At 40.4% G+C, this 27,091-nt stretch overlaps 4 protein-coding genes across 4 annotated transcripts; 1 reads left to right on the forward strand and 3 right to left on the reverse strand.

Moving 5' to 3' along the window:
* Window positions 1–755: 755 nt before the first annotated feature.
* AP1M1 (adaptor related protein complex 1 subunit mu 1) lies at window positions 756–10,530 on the reverse strand. The gene is made up of 12 exons (XM_005029090.5): window positions 10,374–10,530; window positions 9,603–9,759; window positions 9,170–9,237; window positions 8,462–8,592; window positions 7,312–7,459; window positions 6,768–6,894; window positions 6,246–6,388; window positions 5,318–5,389; window positions 4,894–5,052; window positions 3,962–4,087; window positions 3,416–3,491; window positions 756–2,849 (listed from the first exon to the last, which is right to left on the reverse strand). The coding sequence occupies exons 1-12, from the start codon at window positions 10,413–10,415 to the stop codon at window positions 2,827–2,829; spliced, it is 1,272 nt and encodes a 423-aa protein (XP_005029147.2). The 5' UTR covers window positions 10,416–10,530; the 3' UTR covers window positions 756–2,826.
* Window positions 10,531–10,938: 408 nt separating this feature from the next.
* Window positions 10,939–12,350, reverse strand: FAM32A (family with sequence similarity 32 member A). The gene is made up of 4 exons (XM_027472084.3): window positions 12,197–12,350; window positions 11,823–11,961; window positions 11,653–11,706; window positions 10,939–11,473 (listed from the first exon to the last, which is right to left on the reverse strand). Exons 1-4 carry the CDS (start codon window positions 12,271–12,273, stop codon window positions 11,405–11,407), a joined length of 339 nt encoding a protein of 112 aa, XP_027327885.1. The 5' UTR covers window positions 12,274–12,350; the 3' UTR covers window positions 10,939–11,404.
* Window positions 12,351–12,554: 204 nt separating this feature from the next.
* CIB3 (calcium and integrin binding family member 3) lies at window positions 12,555–22,301 on the forward strand. Its single transcript, XM_072029304.1, has 7 exons — window positions 12,555–13,566; window positions 13,644–13,841; window positions 14,166–14,200; window positions 15,886–15,997; window positions 16,367–16,514; window positions 17,324–17,519; window positions 18,026–22,301. Exons 2-7 carry the CDS (start codon window positions 13,791–13,793, stop codon window positions 18,045–18,047), a joined length of 564 nt encoding a protein of 187 aa, XP_071885405.1. The 5' UTR covers window positions 12,555–13,566; window positions 13,644–13,790; the 3' UTR covers window positions 18,048–22,301.
* On the reverse strand, window positions 21,021–27,031 carry RAB8A (RAB8A, member RAS oncogene family). Its single transcript, XM_027471850.3, has 8 exons — window positions 26,758–27,031; window positions 26,455–26,515; window positions 25,608–25,668; window positions 25,127–25,204; window positions 24,592–24,681; window positions 24,434–24,499; window positions 23,829–23,879; window positions 21,021–23,050 (listed from the first exon to the last, which is right to left on the reverse strand). The coding sequence occupies exons 1-8, from the start codon at window positions 26,879–26,881 to the stop codon at window positions 22,958–22,960; spliced, it is 624 nt and encodes a 207-aa protein (XP_027327651.1). The 5' UTR covers window positions 26,882–27,031; the 3' UTR covers window positions 21,021–22,957.
* Between the last annotated feature and the right edge of the window lie 60 nt (window positions 27,032–27,091).

Below are 27,091 nucleotides of genomic sequence, written 5' to 3' on the forward strand. Positions count from 1 at the left end.
AGCAAGCCTGTATTAAACACAGAGCCAGGAAAACACAATTAAGCTCAATGAGGGAAAAAAAATACCCTGCGTCACAGTGTATTAGAAAACCAAGACTGGGGAGAATATTTGAACATTGCTGGCTTGGTATTAGGAACAGACGAGATTCAGAGCCACTGAAGAAGTTGAGCCTTTCAATGTTTTAAATTCCATGTAACAGAGACAGCTACGAAACCACACTGAGCTGAGAATACAGACCAGATACCTTACTGCTTATTTGAATTATGCAAATTGTCTTTACAAAGTATTTTATATCAGGCAGTTATGTGTAACACTGGCAGACCATTAAATTTACATTTTCCCCACATTAGGCAGAGTGCAGAAGCCACCAAGATAAAAAAAAAAAATAGCAGTTGTTCTAAGAACAAAACTTACAAACTAAAGTTGCTCCTTGAACAAAACCTAGTGCTAGAATAATACCACAACTCTATTTCTGTCTTATGCTTGCATAAGGATGCTGGGACCCTGTATCAATGAGTAAATTAGGAGTTGTTTTTTTTTTTTTTATTTTTATGGTGTACAAATTTTGCACAAAACACCACCACAAAGATTTTTTCCACTATTTAGTAAACAAACCAGGAACAAAAATACTTTTAGCTTCTGTGAAGCTCAGTTCCACTTACTTGGGTCTCATATTAGAATAATTGAAGGTACACTAGGATTAGAAGCTATATCTTGCTGTAGATCAAAGCTAGAAAAGAGTAAGATGCAATTGATTCAAAGAGGACTTTTCGCTCTTTATTACTTGTGGACAAGGAGGACTGATGCCCCATCATCAAAGCAGACTCAAGTTGCTACAAAATACAAGAAAAACATGGTTCTGGTCTGTAAGACATAACCTTCAACAGGAAAACAAATGAAGCTTTTAAGAGTCACATTTCACAGGCAAATAATTAACAGTTTGAAGAACAGTCACCAGGTAAAGTCATCGGTCAACCAGTTACAGCTTTAATATAAAATGTTTAGTCCAGTCATAAACTCAGTTGTTCAAACAAAAAGTGAGTAGTGGAACCAATATCTTGAACAAGGTCATTTAATTTGTTTAGATATCAAGTTTGTTGGGTGACAAATACAGTAATCTTACTCCAGAAAATACTTGTCCACACCTATCTTTGCCTAACCAGCTAGCTGTCTTGTTACTGCCTCGATACCTTCGGATGCCACGCTCTTCTGAGACTGTTCTTTCTATTTAACATTACAGCAGCTGCATCTCAGGGGAATTTAGCTGATTTTCTTAAACTAATACCAGAAACTGTATACAGAAATATATAACCTACACAGATTTAGTGGGGACTATGTCTGAAATACTTTTCAATCTTGTGGGAGAGTCAAGAACTGCCAAGAAAGTAGTGTGGAGAACCTTGCACAAAGTGTATACATCACCTTCGTGCACATATATTTAGCTTTTGATGGTTTAAATTTAGCATCTGCTTGGAGTACTAAATTCTAACCAAACCATTATAAAAATTGTTTAAAGAAAATACTGATAGCTGTTATTTTTTTTCTGAAATCAAAATAACTATGTACACCCATGCCAACCTTAGCTTCTCAGAAAAATGAAACAGCATGTAAAAAAAAATAATACCTTTAAGTATAACATTCTCATCTGTTGTCCATTCTGCCAGGAAGTTATAAGTTACTTACAAATGGAGACTGAGAAAGAAAGCATCCCCTTTAGAGCAAATAAAGTTAAGCAATTCTAGCAAGCTCTAGCAAAAAGGGAAGTATTTGCCCTAAATAAACAAAAAGGCAAGCCTGAAGAATGGTAGCAATATTTTCAGCCTCTCCGTAAACAATCATCAAGAATAGGCTGGAGTAAATCATTATCTGGTGGAGGGGAAAGTGAATAGTAGCTACAAAATCATTTAAAAAAAATCTTCCTACAAGATTTCATCACCTGCAAAATTACTTTAATCTTCTTTTCCCTCTTAAAAAAAAAAAAAAAGACTCACTTTACAGTTTTGAATTTGACTTATGAATAAAGAAAAAGCAAATACTAGTTAATTGGCATAGGGTTTTCATACCCAAGTAGTATCACAGGGTTGAAACTCTCCAGTGTGCATCCCTACTAACATCAACTAGTAATCCTGCTTCCACAGAGATGTTCCCATAGACGTTTTCCACCACCTCTTGTTCTCAGTTAACACACCTACTTATTTGTGTACAAACCCACAACTTGTTCTGTCAGATGAATTGGTTTGAAACCATGCAAAAAGAGCAAGTAGTATTTTTGGACTCCTGATAGTTTTAACTTGCATTTCTTAAAATTTTATAAGTTAACAGAGCTCTGAATGAGTTAAGGCACCCATATGCCCAGAAAAAAAATAAATACCTTGGGCTAAATACAACTAACTGTTCAGCAGTCATGTAATTGCACAATTGTCTACCTAATCTGCAGGATAACACTACCAATGACTTTAAAGATCCTAAAATATGAATACTAGAAACTCTGTGAATATAATGAACAAGGCATTGACAAGACATTCTCAAGGTTCATTCTGTATTCCTGGCTCTTCACGGTAACGGCTACTCCTAATGTAATTAGCATTTAGCAGCAAGATCAGCATGTTCTAAGAATGAAATAAATATTCACACAATCAATACTAATGGTTCAAATGCTCAAACACATTATTGAAAACATTAATTTTCCAATCTTTTTCCTGCCCAATCCACGTTTGCAGAGACAAGACCCTTGGCAACAACATTCACAGCTCTCAGTACCACAGAAGCTTCTGCAAACAAATTCTAGGCCTGAAGTTTTGTTATCTGTGGTGCCTGGAAGTTGTTTTACTGTGTTCGAAGCTGGTAGTCTGTAAAGGGGAAAAAAAAAAAAGCAAAACCAGATTTAGTACATTGTCTTTCACCAGACGTAATAAAGCAGATCAGTAAAGTGGGATGAAGAGATAAAGAAAATCAGAAAAAGACAGATCTTCGTGTAGAATAAGCACAAAAATGGGCTTTAAAACAATTAAGGTGATTACAAGCTTCCAAGCCAGAAAAAGTCAAAAAAACACGAAGTGGAAGTGTTTTTTTGTTTAACAGAGCTAGTAGCTTTTAGCATACACTATTTATTCATGCCAAAGCTGACAAAGTGATATGTATGAGACATTTCCTTACTTACATACCCCCAAAATTCAAGTATTTGCTAATTAAGCTTGGATTCAGTGAACTGCACTATCCTACTGAGTTTTTCATTTAGACAGCAATGAAAAGGTGACTAGAAAAAGCAGCAAACACGAATGCAAAACATTATAGTATAGAGTTTAACATCAAAGAATACAAGAAAACTGTTTTTGCATTTCAATTTGTAGGTATATCCTGGAAAAACAAAGTATGCAAGACAGAGGTGTCTGCAACCCATTGGTTTCCAATTTACCTCCATTCTGGGTAATGTAACGAACCCACGGGAGAGCCTGATAGCCACTCTTCTCAATTATCTTTAAGTAGCGAACCTGGAAAGAAGGATGTGTTATGTTAGTCTTCCATGTCAGCCAAGCAGTGTTTAGGAAAAAAAATTAACTGGGGGGATAGTGATGGTCAAAGGTGTGTTTTATGGATAACAATGAACAGAAATCATCTAGAAAAGCAAAACTTTCAGATGTAAATATAAAGGATAAACCTCTGACACTTGCATTAACAGCATGCTTTCCATCTGAAATAATGCAGCCAGTTCTTTCATTATTCTCATTAGCAGGTTCCCCTAAAGTAGGAGAAATCCAGACTTGTCATACTAATAAACAAGGAGTCACAGTACTTTCATGTGAGGTACAGGAAGTGTATGTGCAGCAGACAAAACACAGAACAAAGGAGGTAAGTCAGGAGCCCTAAGGACAAGGCAGACAACACTACAAGGCTGAACAACAATTTTCGTGTTAAAAGCCTAGCACAAGCTTTACCAGTATTTCTATTTTCATCTACTAACCTGGATTCCTGAAGTGGTAAAATACGGAATCTCAAATTTGACACTAATGGGCGGTTTTCCTTCCTTATCTTCAGCTTCAACACTTGGAAGTCCAAAGTGAGCTCTCATCAGATATTCTTTTCCACCCTTACCAAAAAAGAAGATGTGTTGTTGTTGTTTTTTTCTTTTTTCTTTAAACAAACAAGAGAGCTTCCAACAATACAAGTTGTTTTCTATACATAATATCAATTTGTTGAATGCCACTAAACATTTCAGAGCTTAGAAGGAAGCACTTGTTTTTAAATACAGATCAGTTTAAGACAAGCCTGAGGCATAACTCATTTTCTTCCAGTTTCATACTCAAAGAAAATGTAAGAAATTAAGTTTTCTTTCTGACTATTCTGATTAAATGGTGAGATAGCTGTAATGCTCATGGCACCACCCAAGAAGCACAGGCTGACAAACTAAAACAGCTGCTGCTACATCTAGGCCAAAGGATTACACCATCCACAGATATTGCTCAGAAACCCAATCTCTAACTTGTCCTGAAAATGCATCCCAGCTGAAAACATTAAACAAATCTCATAAGAGAAAAATTTCTTCACAGTGAAGGTGGTCAAACACTAAACAGGCTTCCTACAGAGGTGGTTGATGCTCAACACCTGTCAATGTTCAAGGCATTTGGATAATATAATGCCCTCATTAACACTCTTTAACTTTTGGTTAGCCCCAAATAGACCAAGAATTTGGACTAGGTATCTTCAAACTGAACTATTCTATTCTATCTTATTTCTTCGCAATCTCCAATCTTTCATCCAAGAAAGGGGGAAGAGACCAGTACTACTTGTTAAATACTGCTAGAATTTGCATTAGGCTGAGTCTGAACATTCATAAAATGTTACCTTTAAGTAATTATTGCACTGTTGGGTGAAAAGACTAAAAATAATACTTACTGGAAAAGATTTAATGGACCAGACAATTTCACTGTTCTCTGGAACCCATTTGACACTTCCAACAGTGGTTTTAAACTTTGGCGAGTCTGCATCATTTGGTACTGGAATGTGAATTTCTACATTGTTGGCAGTTGATCTACGCTTAAACTGACTTTTCGCCTAAAGAAGGAAAGGGAGAAAAAACAGTCTCTAAATATTTCCATTCTGTGAGCAAGTTCAGAGAGCTTTGAGACACACAATTCCCCCTCCACCCCAGCCTACTGAGAAAGCACTACAACAGAGAACAAACGAACTTCTCTAAAAAGATGCAAGTCCCACAGAAATGTTAGATGTTTGTACAAAAATACATGCACTGCTGGCCAAGCACTGAAAACAAATGAGAGAGAAGACTAAAAGTAGCCATAATTATTTTAGAACTTCTGACCTTGATCATGTACTCGATGCGGCTGTGGGAATGTTTCTCAATGACGGACTCAATCCAGATAAGTGGTTTTACCTGATCAGAAAAACATTCAACAGCTGTAGATTTTACTTCAACATGGTCACAACAATATCATTTCCACATAGAATTACACTCAATACCTGAATCCCACAGAAACACAGAAAGTTTGCGGTGTTTGAAGTGACAGGTGTTTTTTGGGAAGTAATTATACAAATAATCAAGAACTGACATAAAACCAAACTTGCAAAAACGACAGGCATAAGGAAAAAAAAAAGGCTCTCTCTGATTAGTTCCAAACATCTTCAGTTATCAAATATTTTGGAATGTATGTGGGTGTTTTTTCCTGTAGCTTTTTTTTTTTTTTTTGAAGAGGTTAAAGAATGAACTCTAATTCAGAACTACCATCCTTTAAAAGGAAGGAAAAAAGCCAACTAAATTCATGTGAAAACTTAAGAACTTTTCACTTCTTGTCTCCTGTCATAGTTGCAAATTACAGACCTCCTCTATACTGACCTTTTCCTTTTCTCAAAGCAAAGCTATCTTTATCGTTGTGGCTAACATACTCTATACTGATGTTGTCAAGCACAATGAATTGCCACACTATCATTTCATCACGTGGTTAGCTTAAAAAAAAAATAAATAAATCATCCAAATGGTGTTTTGGGAGCAGTTTCAATAGCAGTTGAAAAGATGGAGACTTGCTGCCAAGTTATTTCTAAACTCATTCTTACTTCCTCCAAAAAGAGCAAGCACAAAGTTTTGCTATTAATGTTTGACTTCACAACTACTATACTGCCCATACTTAAAAGAAAAAAAAAAAAAAAGGAAAGCCATTAGCAACTTCACCTACGGGCTAAATTATTCTCATATAAAAAATTGCTGTAGTCCAGACCCAAACATCCAGGCTTACGTGGGTATTAAGACGATACGACATGAGTTCGAACTCTCCATCAGGCGGAATGAAAGAAATCGTCCTGTCGTTTTCAAAGCGAGAGAGACGAACACACTGGTGAAATTTCACATCTTCCAGTTCTACAGATTTACTTTTGCCACCTATCAAAAAACACATGCCAAAATTTCAAGTTGCTCCTCCTATTACATCTGAAGCCTCATCACAGCCAGCTACACAGCAAAGTAGCTGCCTGCTCCTATTTCCCCCCCACACCTTGGTTTAGCCTGCTGTAGTTTTTTAGGACTATGAAACTCCCAATGAAAAGAGAAAAGGAAGCCCAGATAGTTACCACGTTCACAGTGCTATTCCATCTTTTCCTGGTACTAGCATACAAAACCTAATGCAGTTTTCTGATTAAAAAAAAAAAAAGTATTTCTATCACTTTAGAACAAATCCTTTCACCTGAGCTTCAAGCATCCCCAAGCCTAAGGTTTCAGAGAACAGCCTTAACGATTCCCAAGCCATCACTGAAATACTCACGGCCTGTATTATCGAAGAGAACTTTGTCATTTAAACCAAGGCGGAGCTCTGGCATTCCTGAAAGAAAGACTCGCATTTTGATGGATCCAACTATCTCACTCCGCAACACATTTCCATTGGCACTGACCTGGACAGCAAAGAAAAGAAAGGTAATATTGCCCTGACGTGACACCAAACATTACTCCCACCCCATCCTCATGCCCCACGTTTTCTTGGATGTCTTTCTCCTTAGAAATCAATCCAGCTGAATATAATTGATCAGGGACAAGATGGGGAGAGATCGAGGGAGGAGGAGGAAAGGACATGTCAGAAATTAGCTTTGGAATTGTCAGGCACAGAGCACATATCCAAGTAAGGACACTGAATAGACCAATAATGCTTTAAGATATACTCAGTCTTCATGACAAATTGTTTTGAGCATCACAGTGCACTAACCACAGTTAGGCTAATTTTTTATTATAACCTTGTAGGTTTTTCAGACAATCAGCTCTTTTCAAGACTTCCTACTAAGTTTTCATTACAAGTTCAAGGAGAAGGTACTCACCAAAAGGTTAACAGACTCTATAACGTCTAGGAACACTTCATTCTTCCTGTATTTTATCCCTTCTGACCTCCATGAAACAGCATTTGTAACAGTGGCAGGTGGACGTGGAGCTCCAGTTTCAAGTTTGTGACCTTCCTGAGTGATGTACCTTTACAACCACATAATTGGGTTGAAAAACAAATTATGTTTTGCAAAGTTTGAAGCACATTCCCCGTCAGACTCACATCAGCAATAAACAGAAGTTCATAGAATATCCTGAGCTGGAAGGGACCCACAAGGATCAGTGAGTCCAACTCCTAGCACCACACAGATCTACCCAAAAATTCAGAATTATGAATGAGAGCACAGCCCAAACGCTTCTTAAACTCCCGACAGGCTTGGTGCCATGACCACGTCCCTAGGGAGCCTGTTCCAGTGCGCGACAACCCTCTCAGTGAAGGATCTTTTCCTGATATCCAGCCTGAACCTCCCCTGTCACAGCCTGACCCCATTCCCTCAGGTCCTATCACTACTCACTAAGGAGAATAGATCAGTGCCTGCCCCTCCACTCCTCCTTGTGAGGAAGCTGTAGACCACGATGAGGTCTCCCCTCAGTCTCTTCTTTTCCAGGCTGAACAGGCCAAGTGCCCTCAGCCGCTCCTTGTATGTTGTCCCCTCTAGGCCCTTCACCATCTTCGTCGCCCTCCTCCGGAGTCTCTCCAACAGTTTCATATCCTTCTTGTACACAGTGCTCGAGGTAAGGCCGCACCAGCGCAGAGCGGGACGATCACCTCCCTCGACCGTGCAATGCCATGCTCGATGCACCCCAGGATAGGGTTGTCCCTCCTGGCTACCAGGGCACACTGCTGGCTCTTGTTCACCTTCAAATCTGTCCAGATCACTCTGCAAGGCCTTTCCACCCTCAAAAGACACCTCCTCCCAGTTTAGTATCATCAGCAAATTTACTTAAAACATCTTCTAGTCCTCCATCCAAATTCTTTATGAAAACACTGAAGAGAACTGGCCCTAAGATAGAGCCCTGGGGGACCCCGCTGGTGATGGTCACCAGCCTGATGTAGCCCAATTCACCACAACCCTTTGAGCCCTACCCATTGGATACTACGACATTACATTTTACCAAGTATTAAATATTCTGATAACTGATACTTACTCTTGTAAAATTTTACTATCAGTGGTTTGCGGGTAACCAAAATCCATAAGCTCATCTAACAACTCATAAATAATAACAAAATTATCCCTAATGCTCTCTTCTTCCAACTCCTTGAAATATTCAGAAAAAACCTGAGAGAACAACAAAAAGAGGGAGGGGAAAATGGAAGACATTAGATGAGGAACTACAGCACATGCAGAATGTAACATGCTGTTACATTCTTACATTTAAAATAGCTTTTTAAAAAGCCCCAAATCAAGGCCCGTAATTCACAAACACCGTTCTGTTTAGAAGATTAGCCTCACAAAAACCTTCCTCAATTAAATGAGAGCTACAGAATCCCAGAAGCAGCTTAACTATGATGAAAAATATTTATTCTGGGGAAGATATTCTTCATGCCAGGTACAGATGAACCAAACAGAATCTGTATGTGACACATCACCACTCCTGCATCAAGTTCAGTTTTATTCCATGTTTGCAGGTCTTGCGCAACTACTTACAGCAACGTGCCACATCCTTTACTCAACCAGAGAATATCAATTCCACCACTAATGTTATGAAGATATTTCTACAAAATAACCAAATACAAAGTCAAAATACCCAAACAATTTTTTTTTTAAAGTGAAAGCCCTGTGTGTTTTGTTTAAATCAGCTTTAGACTGTACTGAAAAAAAAAGATGGAGGTTAATTCTGAGATTTGCTACTCACCTGAACTACTTTATATAAAAATGAAAACACCAGTGATACACAAGCATTCTTCTTAGAAGTTGCAACAACTGATAAAGGCCGTTCAGGAACATATATTCAAAATTACCATTTAAAAAAGTTTAATGAGTGTGTTTTTAAAAGCATCTAGATAATTGCAGTTGGCCAAAACACTTAAGAGTTAATTAGCAGTGCATCTGGCCTAATGAGACGTAAAGATAAACGTTAAGAAAATAATTTGTTAAAGTGAAATTAACATAAACACTTCTGTGTGCACTGTGCCGCTGGTGCACGTTATAATACGTCACGTATAAGCCCACTTAGTTTAGCATGAGCCTCCTGTTCTCCAGCTTTGCATTTAGAAACAAATAATGAAAGTAAAACAGCAGCACTTGGCATATCAGTAAATGCAAGCTATTTGCAGTAGAAAGGATACGATACAGGTTGTTATGCTTAATCCACATAAAACGAACTCCTCCATGGGCTAGAATAGGAGAAAGCGTCCCCTCTTCTTCCTTTTCCATAAGGATTGGCATAAAATGCTCCACCTCTGACATGTCCACATCTCCACGGTAATTTCGACAGATGAGAACCTATAAAAAAAAAATGCAATTCCTTGCACTTCGTCTTTCAAGACACAATGTTACCATGCAAGACCAACACCTGAGATATTTAAAATGCTTCTAAGTTAACATAAAAAACGAAAAAGTCGCCAAGCATCAGCACACTCTCTGCACACTATAAATGCAAACCACAACAGCAAAACAGTTTGCTGATTAGAATGCAAATCCTAATCTTTCATCCCCGAGCTGCGTTGTGCTATTTTCCAGAGTTATTCCCCACATGCGGCTGCACACACCCTAACAACAACCTTTTAGACGGAAAAACACCAACTCCTCTGGGACAAACCGCCGCCAATTAAAGCGGAGTTTAATTACCCGAGGCAGGATGCACAAGAGCCCTGCTGCTCCCAGCAGCTCTAACTGCGAAGGGGACTCACAGGCCACGGCTCCCCCGTCACAGCGCGACCCCCCAGCCCCACATCAACCCGGCGGTGCCAGCAGAGAGGCCCCGGGAAGGGACAAGCGGCTGCCGCACGCCCCGGAGAGGACACTGCAGCGGGCCCATGGCTCGCACGGCCCCTCGGCGGCAGCCCGGGGCCGTTGGTGAGCCCCCGGGGCAGGGGGTGGCCGCAGCCCGGCCTCACCTTCCCCTTCAGGTCCAGCACGTAGACGGCGCTGGCCGACATCGCGCCGCCGCCCGGGCCGCCGTGCCCCCGGCCACGGCCACAGCCACTTCCGCTTCCGGCAGCGGCACTTCCGGCGGAGAGCGGCGAAACGAGGCCCGGCGGCGCGGAGGGATCCGCGCACGGCGCTGTCAGAACGGCGGAAGAATATAGCGGGAAGACTGTTAAATAGTCCGGAGGGTCCCCCCACTGCGAAACGGAGCCGCAGCCCAGAGAAAGGGGCTCGGGCAGGGTGACGGGGGAACCCAGGGCCGGAAAAACACTCAGGATGAAAAAGAACGGGAGGGTTTGCAGTGTGTATGCACCTCAGTCACATCACCTCTCAGAGTAACAGCTGTAAATGCAGGCAAGCACTTCAAAAACAACACAAACAACTCCACAGGAGCACTTCGCATAGCAGTGAATGCAAATACAAAGGATACGGTTTAGGTTGTTACGTTTAATCCACATAAAACGATCTCCTCCATGTGCACTGCTTCCTCATCAGTGCACTGCCCCTCATTTCATAGGGAAGTCAGCACCAAAATGAAGGATGAAAGCAGGATTTTAATAAGAAGTTACATCAGAAGTAAAGGTACAAGAGGATTTTAGAACACAGCACACACACCCTCCTCCCCAATATGTATAGATAGAAATTATACATGTCCTGTAACTTACAAGAAAAGCTGACTCTTCACTTCTAAAAAGGAGAACTGTTCGTATTGAACAAATAAAAGTACATTTTCCAGTTAGCTCAAAGCAATTGACTTTGGCCTTAATCTGACTTTGAGCACTAAAAAAAATAGCTCTCTGCAGCTCTATAAACCAGCGTTCACTAGCCAAGAAATTTTGTTGAACATTTGATTTTAAAATACAATTAAATAAAACAGTACAAGGTCATAAACGTTCAGAAGATATATTAAATACTCAATATCAAGAATACACAGATTTACATGGCAACTCCGTTCAATACAAACAGAACTCCTGATGCAAAGCCTCGAAAAGCAGTCCATTCACTTGGTCCAGCTGACTTTCGGAATGTCGTAATGCTCAGTCAGAGTATCCAGGTGCCTGTTGAAGTCCTAGAGGATGAGAAAACAAAACATTTAACACATGACGCAGACATTACCACTGTTGAATTACAAGATGCTGTTCTCACGGCTTTTGTGTTTCACAGAAATAAAAGAGCTCCTCCAGCCCAGTAAGCCTGCGTGCTGATAAATACACGCGAGTAGGAGTATATTGGGATAATTCTGCTCACCTCAACTCTCTGCTTGTGGGTTTTAGATGCTTTCTTCAGGATCCTCTCCATTTGCTGGAAGAAGACAGAAGAGAGGCCGGTTACTCACAGCAGCCCCTCAGAGGCTGCATCTGTGGGAGCCTTTGGGGCTTTTAACGCTCCCCGAGCCCCCAGGAGGGGTCTGGCCCTACCCGCTTCTCCTGCATCTTCTCGTAGGCCACTTGGGCCGGGGTCCGCTTATCCAGGCCGCGCTTCTTCTCCTCCTCCTGCTTCTTGCTGCTCACGATCTGCTCCAGGATCTGGGCCTTGTCCTTCGCCTTCTTCTTCTTCCTGAAGACAGCGGGCGGTCAGCGCCCGGCCCGGGGTCCCCAGCCCCTCACCGGGTCCCCAGCGCCCAGCCCCAGTCCCCAGCCCCTCTCCAGTTCCCCAGCGCCCGGCCCCGAGGCCCCAGCGCCCGGCCCCGGTCCCCAGCCCCTCACCGGGTCCCCAGCCCCTCACCGGGTCCCCAGCGCCCGGACCCGGTCCCCAGCCCCTCTCCGGTTCCCCCCTGCCGCCGTCCCCTCACCGTTTGCCGGCCCCCAGCCCGGCTCCGCTGCCCTTAAGCCGCAGCGGGCCGCGCTGCACCGCCTCATAGTCCGCCATGGCCGCCCCAACCGCCCTCTGGCGGCGAGAACGGTCTCGGTTTTGTTTTTTTTTTTTTCTTTTTCTTTTCCTTTTCTCCTGTGAGGGAAGAACCCGGCAGCACCGGGCCGGCCCTGAGAGGGCGGCCCCGTGAGCCCGGCAGTGCGAAGACCCCGACCCAAAGCCCTGTGCCCTCCCCACACACCCGGCTCCGCGCCGAACAGACCCAGTCTGAGGCATCTTTTAAAGAGTTTTAAAGAGTTTGAGGTCAGAGAAGGGCTGCGGAGCTGCTGAAGGGTTTGGGACACAAGTCCTGTGAGGAGCGGCTGAGGGGATTTGGTCAGAAGAGGAGGCTCAGGGGAGACCTCATTGCTCTCTGCAACTGCCTCTACAGGGAGCTGGGGGTCGGCCACTTCTCACAGATAACCAGTGGTAGGACTAGAGGGAATGGCCTCAAGTTGTGCCAGGGGAGGTTCAGGTTGGAAATTAGGAGACATTTCTTTCAGAAAGAGGGGTCAGGCATCAGGATGGGCTGCCCAGGGAGGTGGTGGCATCACTGTCCCTGGGGATGTTCAAGGAAAGGTTGGACCTGGTGCTTAGGGACAGGGTTTAGTGGGTGACATTGGTGGTGGGGGGATGGTAGGTCCAGATGATCTTGAAGTTGTTTTTTTTTTCCACCTTAATGATTCTCTGATCTTTGCTTATTTTAAGTAAGGCCGGCATATCTTCACAGCAGGAAGTAGATTTGGCCACCAAAAAATCAGACACCAGACATACCTCCTGGACAGACAGTATGAAGGACCAAAAAATGAAGATGTTACAGCCTACCCATGGGCAATAAATCAGGCAGCCCACCACAGGCCGTAGTAGTCCTGTCAGGTCCTCCCTCTGCCCTTGTGTTTCACATTTCATAAAGGCCTTACCAGCACATTTCTGTTTTTATGTATAACCTGCATATTCACATGCATTTTCAGTGTAAAGAACATATATGTACTTACATGTATGTATGTCACATTAATAGCCACTAACCAGTGATAATGTACATTATTAGATAACGGGAGAATAAATAGACTGAGAGGGCTTCATAGGTACTACCTAAGTGCAAACTGCCATTAACATTAGTGGACAGTACACAATGCATATTATAGAGAAAAGTGAGACATTGCTAACACTTTTCAGGTAATTTACCATATGAAGGAATGAAATCGTGCAGTCCATGAAGTCTATCTGCTGCTCTAAAGACACAAACAGGAACCTATTAGTTGTTTGGCTAAATACTGTAACGTGAGTCTTTATTATGCACACAGGAGACAGGTGAGTGATGCTGGATAAGAGCCTTGAGTAGTCAGACTAGAGATTTGATGAAATGCTCCTATTATGACTCTTTGCAGCCTGTGGAATAGGGAAGCTGGTTACTTGATCCTCTGCTTTACCTGAACCTCATTGTTGTAGCTTTTAATATCTGAATATCCAGACCAGCTATAAAGGTGACTTTGAGGAAAGAATGATAGGACAAGACTCAGCAGTCAGAGCCAGAAATGGGCAACAAGCAAACCATTTTCACTCCAGAGCAACTGGATGCATATCAGGTACAAAACAAACTAAATGGGTATGAAGACAGAATATTGAATAATGGCAAGTAGTTTTTTGTTTTGTTTTGTTTTGTTTTAAGCAGTTTCTTTAAAAATTACTAAGTAAGAGTATTAAATTACAGCAAAGGTTTTTAGGAACATGCTTGGATTCTTACATCAGGAAAGGTTATAAAGTATAAATTATGTGCCAAAAGGAAAGAGTATTAGTGCTTGGCCACATACATTACAATATAATTCCATTTGAGTCACTGTAGTGGAAAACTTCGGGCCAATGCATGCTAAAACCTGTCATTACATATTATGTCATTTCTTATTTCATAGGACTGCACGTTCTTTACAAGGAAAGAAATTTTGAGGTGAGTCTTGTGTGTGTATTTTATGTATAAAATATAGAAATTTCTACAAAACAGATTACATATAGGATATTAAAAATATTTATACAAAATTAAAGATTAAAGTGATAAGTGATACATTTGGACAACGTGCTTTTTTTTTTTTTTTAGTTTACAAAAACTATGTAACTATGTACAGATAAATTTTATGTTAAGGTACTAGTCTCTATGCCAGAAATAAGTGTAACAGAGTATATCTTAGTGCGTACTTTGTCATTGACTTCCACATTCCCTCACCTCATTTATAGTCCAGCGCTTTAAAGTGTACTGTTAGTCACTGGGACACGTAGCCTGTTTTACAAAATCATAAATGATTTTGTCAAATGTTATTCACATTTTCTTCATGTCTTCATGTCAATAATTAGTAGTGGTACTCTAAGGTGCATTTTTCCTGGAGCCTTCATGAGCCTCATCAAATACTCCATTTATCTCTGGCCACAGGATCTGCTAAAAACAGGTTTGGTATTCTGTTCATATGAGACTGAGAGCCTTCACTGAAAGCTTGAACTTGTTCTCCTATCATAAATACATATATATTTACACAGATAGTAATGTACATAACATCCAAGTTTCATTGTCTTTACTAACCATTGGGCATATTAGCAGAAAAGAATAACTGTTCATTCAGTTCCTGCATTTCTCAACAGGTCATCAGACGTTATTTGCTAATCTCTCTGAAGCACGAATAACAATTTTGTGCAAATGTCCCTGTTTAGAACCTTGATATCCATGTATGAATTCAATATCAAATGAAATATGAATGAATCTGTAATAACTGAAATCTATCTGCCTTTCCATGTAGTAAATAGATGCCAGAACCTCTGCGTCATGAATAAGACATTTATTATTGATAAGGATCCCTTTTAAAATTCTACCCTATTGTTTTGTTGATAACAGCTATGAATGGGATCCTTTAGCATAAAGAACTGAAGCAAATAGCATGCTGAAAAAGTAGTAAATGCATTCAAATGACTATGCATTTTTTCTATCTCCCAAACCTCAGTTCTATGGAAAAACAGAGATATGTGGAGTGAATAAAAACCTGCTAGAGTTGGTCCCAGACATCTCTTTCTCTGGCTATGACTTTAGTCATCCAGGGTTTTATTCTGACGTTTAAACTGATTCTTTCATGCTCCAATTAAGTTTGTTATTTTTGGTCATATTCATTGTGGACTTGAAAAACAGATCCCTTTTGCCTTGCAACATTTTTTTTGTGTGTGTTTGAAAACTGATTAAGTGGACCTTCAGGTTGAAGGTCATGTGCCTTGTTATCATAAATACATAAATTCTAAATACACTGTGTGTCTGAATACCGTTGCTGGCAATGTAGAAGTGAATCTGAAAGTATGTGAAAAATCTTTTTTTAGATATGCCTTATGTAGTGGCTTGGCTGCCCAACCTGTGTAAGCATTTTTTATGTACTTCTGTAAGCATGAAGGCTTTGTATTTTCCACCATTTATACTATGTTGTTCTTTAATATTGTCTCTTCCAACAATAACTACAGGGCATAACAAATGTTATTTAGAGACTGATATCAACCCTCCGGTAAAGGATGCAGAGTGTGAAGAATGAGATGGAAAAGGCAAACACATTAATCTCAGAGGTCTAAATGACTTGTTCCCTAAACGAGCCTTTCTTTCTATTTCAGACTGTTTTACAGATACCGAGATCTAGCCCCACAGCTAGTTCCACTCGACTACACCGATAAACCAGACGTGACACTTCCCTATGAACTCATTGGCAGCATGCCAGAGCTGAAGGTACAGACGGAAGAGCACAACAAGAATCAAGTGACACATTTCGGTTTAATCTACCCTTTTTTAATAATTCAGTCAGTACTAATTGCTGGGAGGATGAAATACAAATAAATTTTGGCTACTAAAGTCAAGTCTTTCTGGAAGCTTCTAGTGATTCCTTGAAAATCCCCTGAAACTGAACAGTGGTTGAAGGCAGCTGTGGCTGTATCTAACTCTGATAAATTAGACAAGAACAAAAGAGCTGAAAAAGGAGTATTTGACCGCCAAAAAGGGGTTACAACAAAAACAATCTTGCTCGAGTTGTATCTTATCTGCACTGAAATAAATGCTAGTAAAAATGACCTTCTCTCGCTCTTCTGTTACGTTCCCCAGGACAATCCATTCCGCCAGCGGATAGCTGAGGTTTTCTCAGAGGATGGAGACGGCAATATGACTTTAGATGACTTTTTGGACATGTTTTCTGTGCTGAGTGAAATGGCTCCCAGGGACTTAAAAGCTTACTATGCTTTTAAAATTTATGGTGAGTGACATAGGCAAAAAACAGTAACAAAAGCAAAAACTTTGGGAAAAGCCTGTAACTGCACATATGAATGTAAAATAATCTATTTTGCCACCAGAATGTTTTCTAGTTGGATGTGTTTTTAATACAGCTTTTCTCTGCATTGCATTCAAACACCCATTCTCTCTCCAAAAACTTCCTTTACACCCCCTTGTCTCTATTCTTATTTAATCGGGATTAGGATTTACTATAAAATTTACAACTTGAATTTATCTGCGGTTTTCAGGAACTGATAAGCATTTAAGAAAAACTTCTGTCTGAGAAACTGCCTTGAAAAGGGCATCACAAAGGACTTGGTTGCCCATAAAGCTGCAGTGTGGTTTTGACTGGGGTTAGGTGGGGAATCACACTTCTAGCAGTTTTCTCCAAGGGCAAATTTATATACATAAATAAAATACTGCGATTCAGCAAAATCTGAAAGTGAACCCCCAGCAAAACTGAACAGCCCCTTCTCTAACTTCTTGTTACTGCCAGTTAATTCAGTAGCACTGATTTGCTAGGATGATTTAATTATCGCTAGACTACATTTAGCCATTAAACTATTCACAATTGTTACCTTAGGTATGATAAAGAGACATGAAACCAACATTTTTATTTTGTTCTTCTTGAATTCTTATACAAATACGTGTAACTTCCTATCTCATTTGAAAGTTCTGCTTACATCAGTACATTACAGCCTGGAAACTAAACCCTTCCTATTAAGTCTTGGCAGTCAGCCATGTGAAATACTGACCTTTCTTACATTGAATTCATTTTGTTTCCTCTGACAGATTTTAACAATGATGACTACATATGCAAATCAGATCTGGAGAAAACTGTTAACAAACTGACCCGCAATGAGCTTACCCCAGAAGAAGTTCGCCTTGTATGTGAAAAGGTGATTTATGAAGCTGACCTGGACAACGACGGCAAGCTTTCTTTGGAAGACTTTCAGCACATGATAATACGAGCTCCAGATTTCCTCAGGTAATATTTGCTTTTAATTTATAATACCTAATTGCTCTGGTTTTTATCAGCAGTCTCCAAAACGTGCATTTCCTGTTTCCTCAGCCATTACACATCACTGGTCTTCCTTTCCCGGCAGTTTCTAGTAAAGCTGCCAGATGCATGAGAAAGCAGAGGCTTGTATGTGATTATTGGTTTTTGAATCTCCTATGTTTTTTTTTATAATTAAAAAAAAAATAAAAGTCCTAGTAACTATAAAAGTTGGTATTATCACTTAGGCTACATTGATAAGTATGAGATTAGTTCAGTTGATGTGTAACATTGTCCAAGCGTGGTTTCTGATGCATTACTTATATAAAGCAGCATTCTAAATCTTCAATTTATTTAATGTAACTATTTCTTGCAAGTGTCTGAATATAGTTTCCAACTTATACTACAATCCTAGGGTTAATTGTAGTCAATCCCCTTGAATGGAGTACACTGGTATGTAAGTTAACATTGCTTCCTTTTTTTTTTTTTTTTAATAGCACATTTCATATTCGAATCTGAACCTAGAAAAACTTAATGATAGGAGTGCTTCTTGAACCTGCAACAACTATCATTTCTCTTGAGACTACCATCAATGAGAGTGATAAATGAGAGGACCACAGCTGACGATTTCTGGAAACAGAACCAGTCAGAGAACCCTTTCTCTTGTCTACCTCTTTAGAAGGAACAATCCATCTTCACTGAAATTTCTCTGTAATTTCCCAGGTGTGTGTTTTTCTAAAATTGTCTATTCCTATCCCCTTCCCCAACTAGAGCAAGTCTAGACAGTGATATAGAAAAAATCTTATTTTTAATTTCAGATACCAGCAGATAGGAAAGGAACTTGTATCAAATTCTAAAAAAAATAGCTTCTAAAAAAAATCCTAAGAAAATACCCTACTATCCACTAAAAACAAAAACATTATAGACTTACTCTACATTCACAAATCCCTATACCATTTCCTACTGACCTACTCCTTTTCCCCTGAGAGACAAATGTAGTTCTAGTTCAGGAAAACATATTGTTGCCCACAGAACTTGGTCTTCCTTAAAAAGAGTGCAGTAAGTACTCACTCAGCTCAGGTTTTGAAGTCCTGAGAATGCTACCTACTTTGAAAATAATTTTAGAAAAATCATAGTTAATTCAAAATTGTGTAAACAACGCCACTGATCAGCTTTACCAGTTTTAATAAATGGTTCAGTGAAACAATTTGCTGAAGTATTCTCCTAGTGTGTCACAGATATCCATTACAGTTCTGAGGACCAGGACAGAAAGGTATCAGGAAGTGCTCTCTACTTTAGAAATTGTAATGAAAAGTCAACATACTTTAAACAACAAAATAAGATCCTATCCCAGATTCCTGTCACTCTTTTCTGTTTTTAAAAATGTCCTATTTTCCACACAAGAATCTGTATGTAGTAATGATGAACGGAACTGACAAACTAATTTTTTAAAATTCTCTTTTCATAAGAAGTTTATTTATGCAGTGCTCAGGGTCCTGTACAACAGAGTAAAAACATACATACTGTAATAAAAACAGTTTTGTTTTTAATACAAACATGAAAATCAATGAGAAGTGTTTAAGAAAGCAGTTGTGGGAAGGGTGGCAGTCAAAAGTGGTCATTCTAAACACACAGTTTACAGTTGCTTTTTAAAATGCTGGTTCCCTTAAAGTTCCCTTCAAAAACAAAATCTTAAGTCCCAACTCATGCTCAAATTAGAGCATGATTCCTGCTGAAAGGCTAGAGACCAGCCTGTTAGACATGTATTAACTACAGAAACAAGAACTCCAGTGATCAGTGAAAGAAATGGGTCAAAGAATAAGGCAGCCTGAAATAATCAGACTGCACATTACCATTAACGTTCAATTGAACAGATCTTTATTTCATCTATGAACAAGGACACAAGTTAGTCATCACTGTTTCCCAACCCCTATGAACTTCTAGCAGAAATGGAGATCATTCTTTAAGCAGCCATTTGTCCATTTCCTCTCCAGCTTAAACCCCATCCATTTCAAGTCCAAGAGAGCAAGAAATCACGGTAGCGTTTGAGTATGAGCATCAGCCAAACACATCGCCACCACAATAAAACCCTTAACAATTGTCAGTAAGATGATTAGCATCCCACATGAAAGTAGAGACCGAATAATTTTCAGCAGCAATAAAGAGACTTAATATAATCCATAGGATTTATAAATCTGAGGCTGAAAGTCTGATGGTGGCATAAGGCTCTGATGTCAAAGAACATAAGATGTGCCTATCTGCACAGGAACTAGACGACATAAGCATCAAAACAGCAGTTCCACTGTTTGTTGACAGATAAGCTACTGACAGTTCTACACCTGAAAGGGTGAAGACTATCTGAAAAATTTCAATCAGCCTCAAAAATAAGGTCAACCACAGAATTCTATGATACTCATTAAAGTAAGGGAGTTTGAGAACATGCTCAAAAATGGGTTTGTTTCTCTACAAACCAAGTGTTAACTGATTACCTGATATTTTAGTGGTATTTAGACACTGAGAACGTGTAGCAAGCGCATCGTTAGCTTTACGGATCTACTTAAGTTCCTGTTTTACAAATTCTGTATCCAATTTCAGATTTTTTCCATCTTAGTTAAAGAAAGCTTACATATAAATACATTCCTGTATTCATTTACACAGTACCTCTTTTGATCATTGTGTTTTCATAACATTCATGCTTAAAAGACACAGTTTAATTATGCGATGGAAACATAACTGCATATTGTACTTATCAAACATTTGATGTCAGCATTTAGCAACACATAGCCAAGCATACATGCAACTGCAGTGTCTTTAACCTTTCCCTGTCTTACATTTGCATTCATATTTTGAGGTTTCGTATTGCTTACACTGATATAATTTCTGCGAGTCTGTATACCCTAGAAGTACAGTGATGACTGTAGGTCACAGTAACTGCGTGAAACTTCCTGAGATCGGGCAGTAACATAATTGTTCCTTGAACAAAATGAATCAGTTTGGAAATCGTGATATAAATTAGGTATATAAACATGTGCAACAACCAGCATAAGTTTAAATGAAGTTGTTCACAGACAGAGTTAGTTTTTAAATGCAAAATAGTAACATAAGATTTAGAAAATGGGGAATGAAAAACAAATCAATCCTTCAAGTTTTATCCACTTTTAAGTTAATGTGGTATTTCTTTCTCATCTCAGGACAAGTTATCTATTTAGATGCTGTCAACAGGCAAGACCCACTGTTGTGGTGAACAGCCCCACAATATCAAGTTAGATTAACCACTGATTTTTCCAGTCATTCCCAAAAATAAGTCTGGCTGCAACATCTGGCTATATTAAAGAAGGATAGCTGTGATACAAACCACGCTTACTAAGCCAGAAACAAATCATTAAACAGATCTGTTTTGTGTAGAACAGCATTCAGACCATGCCTGAATCACCTCCCCAATTTTGCCCCAGTAATTTTTTGAAGCATAGTCTTTTTTTTTTTTTTAAAAAAAAACATCCTTATACAAAGTTACTAGCATTGCTTGCCCAATCTACAGCTGTGTATTACCTACCCTTTGAAGCACATACTGACTAGAAGGCTCTTCAGTACCTTAATATGATTTTATCCTACAAATACATCTGCATGTAATTCAGCGTGGTGCATGTTCACCACGTCCTCACACTAAAAAGCCACAAGCAAACACACAAACAAGAACAAAACATCATAAGGTACTGGTTAGAGGGAAGTTTTACATATGATTTTAATAATGAACAGAGCTCATTTTAATCTGCTAGCTATTAAAAGGAAAAAGTTGGTGGCATATAAAATGCATTTTTATAATCCAGTAACTTAAGCAATGTTTTTTTATTTTAGAGAAAGGGGCAATATTCCTGTTGAGCCCAATTGCATGCTGCAGATTTATAAAGTTTAAATATCAGATTCATAATTAACTACAGTAACACTTATGAGTGCTACTTTGAGGCCTGAATGCAATACCACAAACTTGAAGAAAGCAAAGCTGGTAAATAAATTCATTAAAATGAGCTTTAATTTTACCCTTAAGTGCAGTTGTCAATGTAAACAAAGCAGCACGTTAACAAATCCAGTGAGTTGCAGGACACAGCTGATATGTTCATTTGGGTCAAATATACCATAATTCCAATTACTTGACAGCAGACTTCTAAGTAGATTGCTCTTACTGGCTCCTTTTATCAATCTAACTAGAGTCAGGCTTGCAGCTCGGAATGGAGAGCAAGTGGCTACCTAGGTGCTTTACTAGGCTGGTACATTTTATACATCGGAATGTACAAGACTGTGTTTATAAGAATAAATATTTCCACTGAGAACTAAATATCATTTGCATTGATGCACGCTATTAACAGGTTTGTTGCTGCTTGGAATCTGAAATGATCAATACACAGCAGCAAGGCAAATCTCAGTTTAAAAAGTTCGTTTTCAGAAAGTGTTCATATGTGCAACATTTATTTGCATATGTGAGCAAGTGTGCATGAGAACACACAACTGGAAGCAGTGCAATACATTTTCTTGTCACAATTTATAACTAGCTACTACATCATGACAAGTCTGGAGTCATTCTCAAATGGAGAAGGAAAAGCTGTCCACTGCGATATTATACGCTGAGTATGTCCCTACGGTCTGTTTCTCCAAAAACAGACCACAGATCATTTGCATGGGACACATTGTATCTATTATCTCCTGTTAAATGTGTGGATTATTTAATTAAACATGGTCATCTTTAACACGGATAAATAAATTCCTGATGGTAAGGAACCATTACATTTACAGTACTTTTTTTTTAAAATAGATTCCTCTGAAATATTTTTTTACTCTAATTGTACTTGTGGATTGTCTAGAAAAACATATTTGAGTAATTAGGCAGATTAAGGATTTACTCTGTAGTAGCAAAAAGGTGGAGATGTAGAAAGCTTCCTTCTACCTTCTGAAAAGGTATATACATACCTGTACTGCTTGCTTAAGTGCATTTGTTTGATGTTTTGATGCAACTGTTTTATATGCATCTAGATATGGATATGCACATGTATCATGTACACATCCCTGTACTTTATTAATATTGGCATTTCGGTTTCTTATTTTGATCATAACTTAATCTTTCTAATTTGGATACATTACAGATGTGAACAATAAGGTTGAAGCCTGTCAGCAAAGGTGCTATTACAGGTCACATTTGATCTGTATTCCCTCTGCTAGACAATACATATGCCCAGTGGCAATCTGACAAAAATAAACTTGTTTCATCTCCAAAATTGAAGAGTCAGACAATTACTAAAATAAACAATTTCTTATTCAGATGGTCACAAAGTGACAATGTGTGTTGAAAATGCTAAGTCCACAGACAGAGGAAGTCTCACTCAGAACAGGCACAGTCCAGTTCAGTTGAGCAGATGCTCAGATTAAGGCCGTGTCCCTCACAGAAGAACACATCGGAAAAAGCTGCTTTTCTTTTGCTGGTCTGGTGTGATTTTGACTCCCTGGTTGCTGCCTTGTGGGCTATTGCCTTCCTGAAGATGCAAAGAATTTCAGTTACTTATTTATGCTTAACAGCTTCTAGTACTGTTGTAAGATCTAGCATCCATACTTTGAATCAAGCCTTTCATTACACAAAAAAGGTAACTAGAAATCAACAAGAGTCTTCACTCATTTATTTGTCCCTTTACATCAGCCACTATGAGAAGTCAGAGAACTGCATCTGATACTGTTGGCTTTTACTAACACGTACTGTGCCTATTCTTCTTTCCATAAAAGAAAAGGCAGATGAGATTAGAAAAAATATAGGACATCTGGCTCTTGTTAAAATACCTCAGAACTGTCAGCAAGACCCAAAATATTACAGCTCTACCAGCATGTCTGGCCACATAAAGGTAGAATGTTCAGTAAAAGTAGATGCAATCTTCATTAGCTTCATTTCATAAGGAACAGCATAATGAAGTGGGCCTCCGGGACTTCGTACAATACAGTTCTCCAGGCAGAAAGAGCAAAAAGTAACATTAAGCTGCTCTGCTCAACCTCTCACTTGGCTTCCAATAAAACAAACAAAAGAATTTTATTTAGAAAACCTCAACTGCTGCAACTAATTCCTGAAATGCAGAGCCAAATGTTTATAAGCCAAGGCAAGAGCATAGACTGTGAAAACTAAAATTATATTTCTGTAACCTTCAGTGCATCCCCTATGAAAGATGCCACAAAATGTTTTTTTGACTCACTGTGATAAAGCAGTTAGTATTTGGCTTTTTCCTTCCCCTCTTTAAATAGGGATTGGACTAAGTAAAAGTTACTCACCAACTTCTTGTCCATTTTTGCTTTGATATCTCTGGCAAGAGTGAAAAATGCCTGTAACAAAACAGAAGTTACATGGTTAACAGCTTGCACTCCAACAGTTCTGTTTAACAGTAAGCTGCCTTCCCAAGCTTTTACACACACCAAGCTCCTGAAGAATATTTTGTTTCTAGTTCTGCCCTTCCCACCTCCCGGTTTTAATGCTCCTTCCCCTGTCTGCATCTTTTCTCACTTCACTACCATGTCTCTGTGTAAGAGCACACACCACCCCCAGCAGGGTCACGCCCAGGTTTTATAGTGGCAAATGACATCCTTTGTAAATGTTGCTATTGTATGCAGAGCCATAAACCCATTTTTTTTTTTTTAGGATGTTGCTGTAACACCAGTTACTGTAATGCCCTGGTGTTACAGTCTAAGTACCAAGTTCAAGTTAAATTATTTAGCATAAAGTTGGGAACACAATGCCTTTAAAGGATGCAAGGACATGTATTTAATAACACATCTGAAGCATCTAACAATTGAGTTTTGCCTACAATCAGGATGAGCAAGCTTTCTTGTTGCTTGTTTGCACTTACTATAACAAATAAAAGAAAGGTTGCAGTACTTACATTCTCTATGTTTATATTTGCTTTTGCACTGGTCTCCATAAATTTAATTCCAAAGCTTGCTGCAAGCTGAACAAAAGCAAGTTTCACATTAGTTGGATAACTGCAGAAACGGCCATAAATACAACCAACCAGGGGGGAGACCAGGCTGTAGCACTTACCTTCTCCCCCTGCTCTCTAGAAACTTGTCTTTTGTCATTTGCATCACATTTATTCCCAAGGATCATTTTTTCAACATCCGGAGAGGCGTGCTGAGGTAGGAACAAATGAAAGAAAGGACTTCTTATTTTTTTGTAGACAAATATCGATAAGACAATGATTCAGGTCATCAAGCACTTAAAATGGAGATGGTGGTGCTAAGCATTTTCTGTAGATTTATGAGCTCTCTCAAAACACCTGATCGCAGCAGCTCATTGCAGGCACTGATAGCTCAGTGTGTGTCCTGCATAATGACAGCTCAGTTTGCTTGTCATGGCAAGAAAACATTACCTTATAGGAACCCTACTCACTACAAGGACAAAAGCTTGCTCCTGTGTAAGCACAATGTATTACTGTTAACCAAGAAATTCTACACTGATTACTGATTTTCATTCATTTTTTTTTCTACATAGCCTTCAGCACATTATTATAAGAAACATAACATTTCTGAAGCATTTAACTTTTATGTATTTATAAATTTATAAATGCAGAAATTACCTCTTCGATGTTCCTGACCCAGTTCCGAATATTTTCAAAAGATTTTTCATTGGTGATGTCATAGACTAACATAATGCCCTAAAGATTAAGGAGAGAAACACCTCATTTCAGCATCAGTTTAAGCAAGAGTTAAAGACTTGTCCATAACAGAAAAGAACAACTTAACAAGCACTATTAAAACAAAAGGTGGCTCGGAGCCGTACATAACATTTAATTGTAGCTTGTATCTTGCTAGATAAGGCGAACCGGACGCGTATTTGTAGTGAGTCACTGTGGAAATCCACCTCTGGGACCTCCCACATTGTCCCAGTACAGTTCCAGCACTGCACTAAGAAACAGGAGCATGACTCTAAGTGTTTACCCAGGTTAGAGTTTACATCTTGGAAGAGGGTTACACACGTCCCGCATTACAACCCAGCTGCTTTGATTGTGAGAGCTGCACCCTTTGGTTTATGTTTAGCACAAGCTGTGTTGCTCCTACCATCGCTCCCCTGTAGTACGCTGTCGTGATGGTTCGAAACCGCTCCTGCCCAGCCGTATCCCTGCAACACACAGAGCACAACGGGGCTCACACAAACCAATCAAGCTACCATGCCCAAATTAAAGCCACCAATTTATTTTTTTAATTACATACCATTGAGACAGTTTTTAGGTGTGCTAAAACTAGATTTTTGGTTTCTATGATAACGTAAACAGCTGAAGAGCATAATGGGAGGAAAAGAAATGATGATAACGTCACTACTCCACACCACAGAATCACAGAACATTAAGGGGTGGAAGGGACCTTGAAAGATCACCCAGTCCAGTCCCCCTGCTGAAGCAGAAACACCTAGGTCAGGTCATGAAGGAACACAGCCAGGTGGGTTTTGAATGTCTCCAGAGAAGGAGACTCCACAACTCCCCTGGGCAGCCTGTTCCCATGCTCTGTCACCCTCACAGCGAAAAAGTTTCTTCTCACATTTAAGGGGAACCTCCTGTGTTCCAGCTTGCACGTATTACCCCTTGTATTATCATTAGATGTCGCCAAGAGGAGCCTGGCTCTGTCCTCCTGACACCCACCCTTTCGATATTTACAAACATCAATAAGGTCACCCCTTGGTCTCCTCTTCCCCAAGCTGAAGAACCCCAGCTCCCTCAGCCTCTCTTCATCAGGGAGATGCTCCCCTCCCTTCCTCACCCTCATGGCTCTGCGCTGGGCTCTCTCAAGCAGTTCCCTGTCCTTGAACCCAGGGGCCCAGAACCAGACGCAATATCCCAGCCGCGGTCTCACCGCACTGACACCGCGCTACCAGACTTTAACTCACAGCACTTCAGAAGGAAAGCCTTACCAGATCTGCAGCTTAATTCTCTTCCCATCTAGCTCTATGGTCCTAATTTTAAAATCGATACCTGGAACGAGAAACAGCCGCGTTACTTCCCTCCTCCTCACAGACCGGCCTCACGCGCGTCCCCCTCACCTCCCGGCTGGGGCCGGGACTTCTCGGGGCACCACAAGCGAAGCCTCCCTCACTCGCGGCCCGGGCACGCGGCGCCACGGCCCCGTCAGCCCCACAGCGACCCGGGGCTGAGGCGGCCCCGGAGTGGTCTGAGGACGCGAGGGGAGCTGGGGAGCGGCCGGGAGTGGCCCGTACCGATGGTGGAGATGAAGGTGGCGTTGAAGGCGTCCTCGGAGAAGCGGAAGAGCGCGCACGTCTTCCCCACGCCCGAGTCGCCGATGAGCAGCAGCTTGAAGAGATAGTCGTACGTCTTCGCCATCTTGCCCGGCCGCCGCCCCGCCCCCCGCGCCGTCTGATAGGCCGAGCCCGCCGCCCATCACCGCCCGCCGCTTTCCCATTGGTTGAGCCGAGCGGCGCGGCTCCCGCGCAGGACCCGGCAGGAAGGGAAGGGAGCCGGCGCCTCATTGGCTTCGGCGCGGCGAGGAGCGACGCGATTGGAGGGGGGCGTCACGTGACGCGCGGAGCGAGG

The sequence above is a fragment of the Anas platyrhynchos genome, chromosome 29 (assembly GCF_047663525.1).
Source record: "Anas platyrhynchos isolate ZD024472 breed Pekin duck chromosome 29, IASCAAS_PekinDuck_T2T, whole genome shotgun sequence".
Taxonomy (NCBI): Eukaryota; Metazoa; Chordata; class Aves; order Anseriformes; family Anatidae; genus Anas; species Anas platyrhynchos.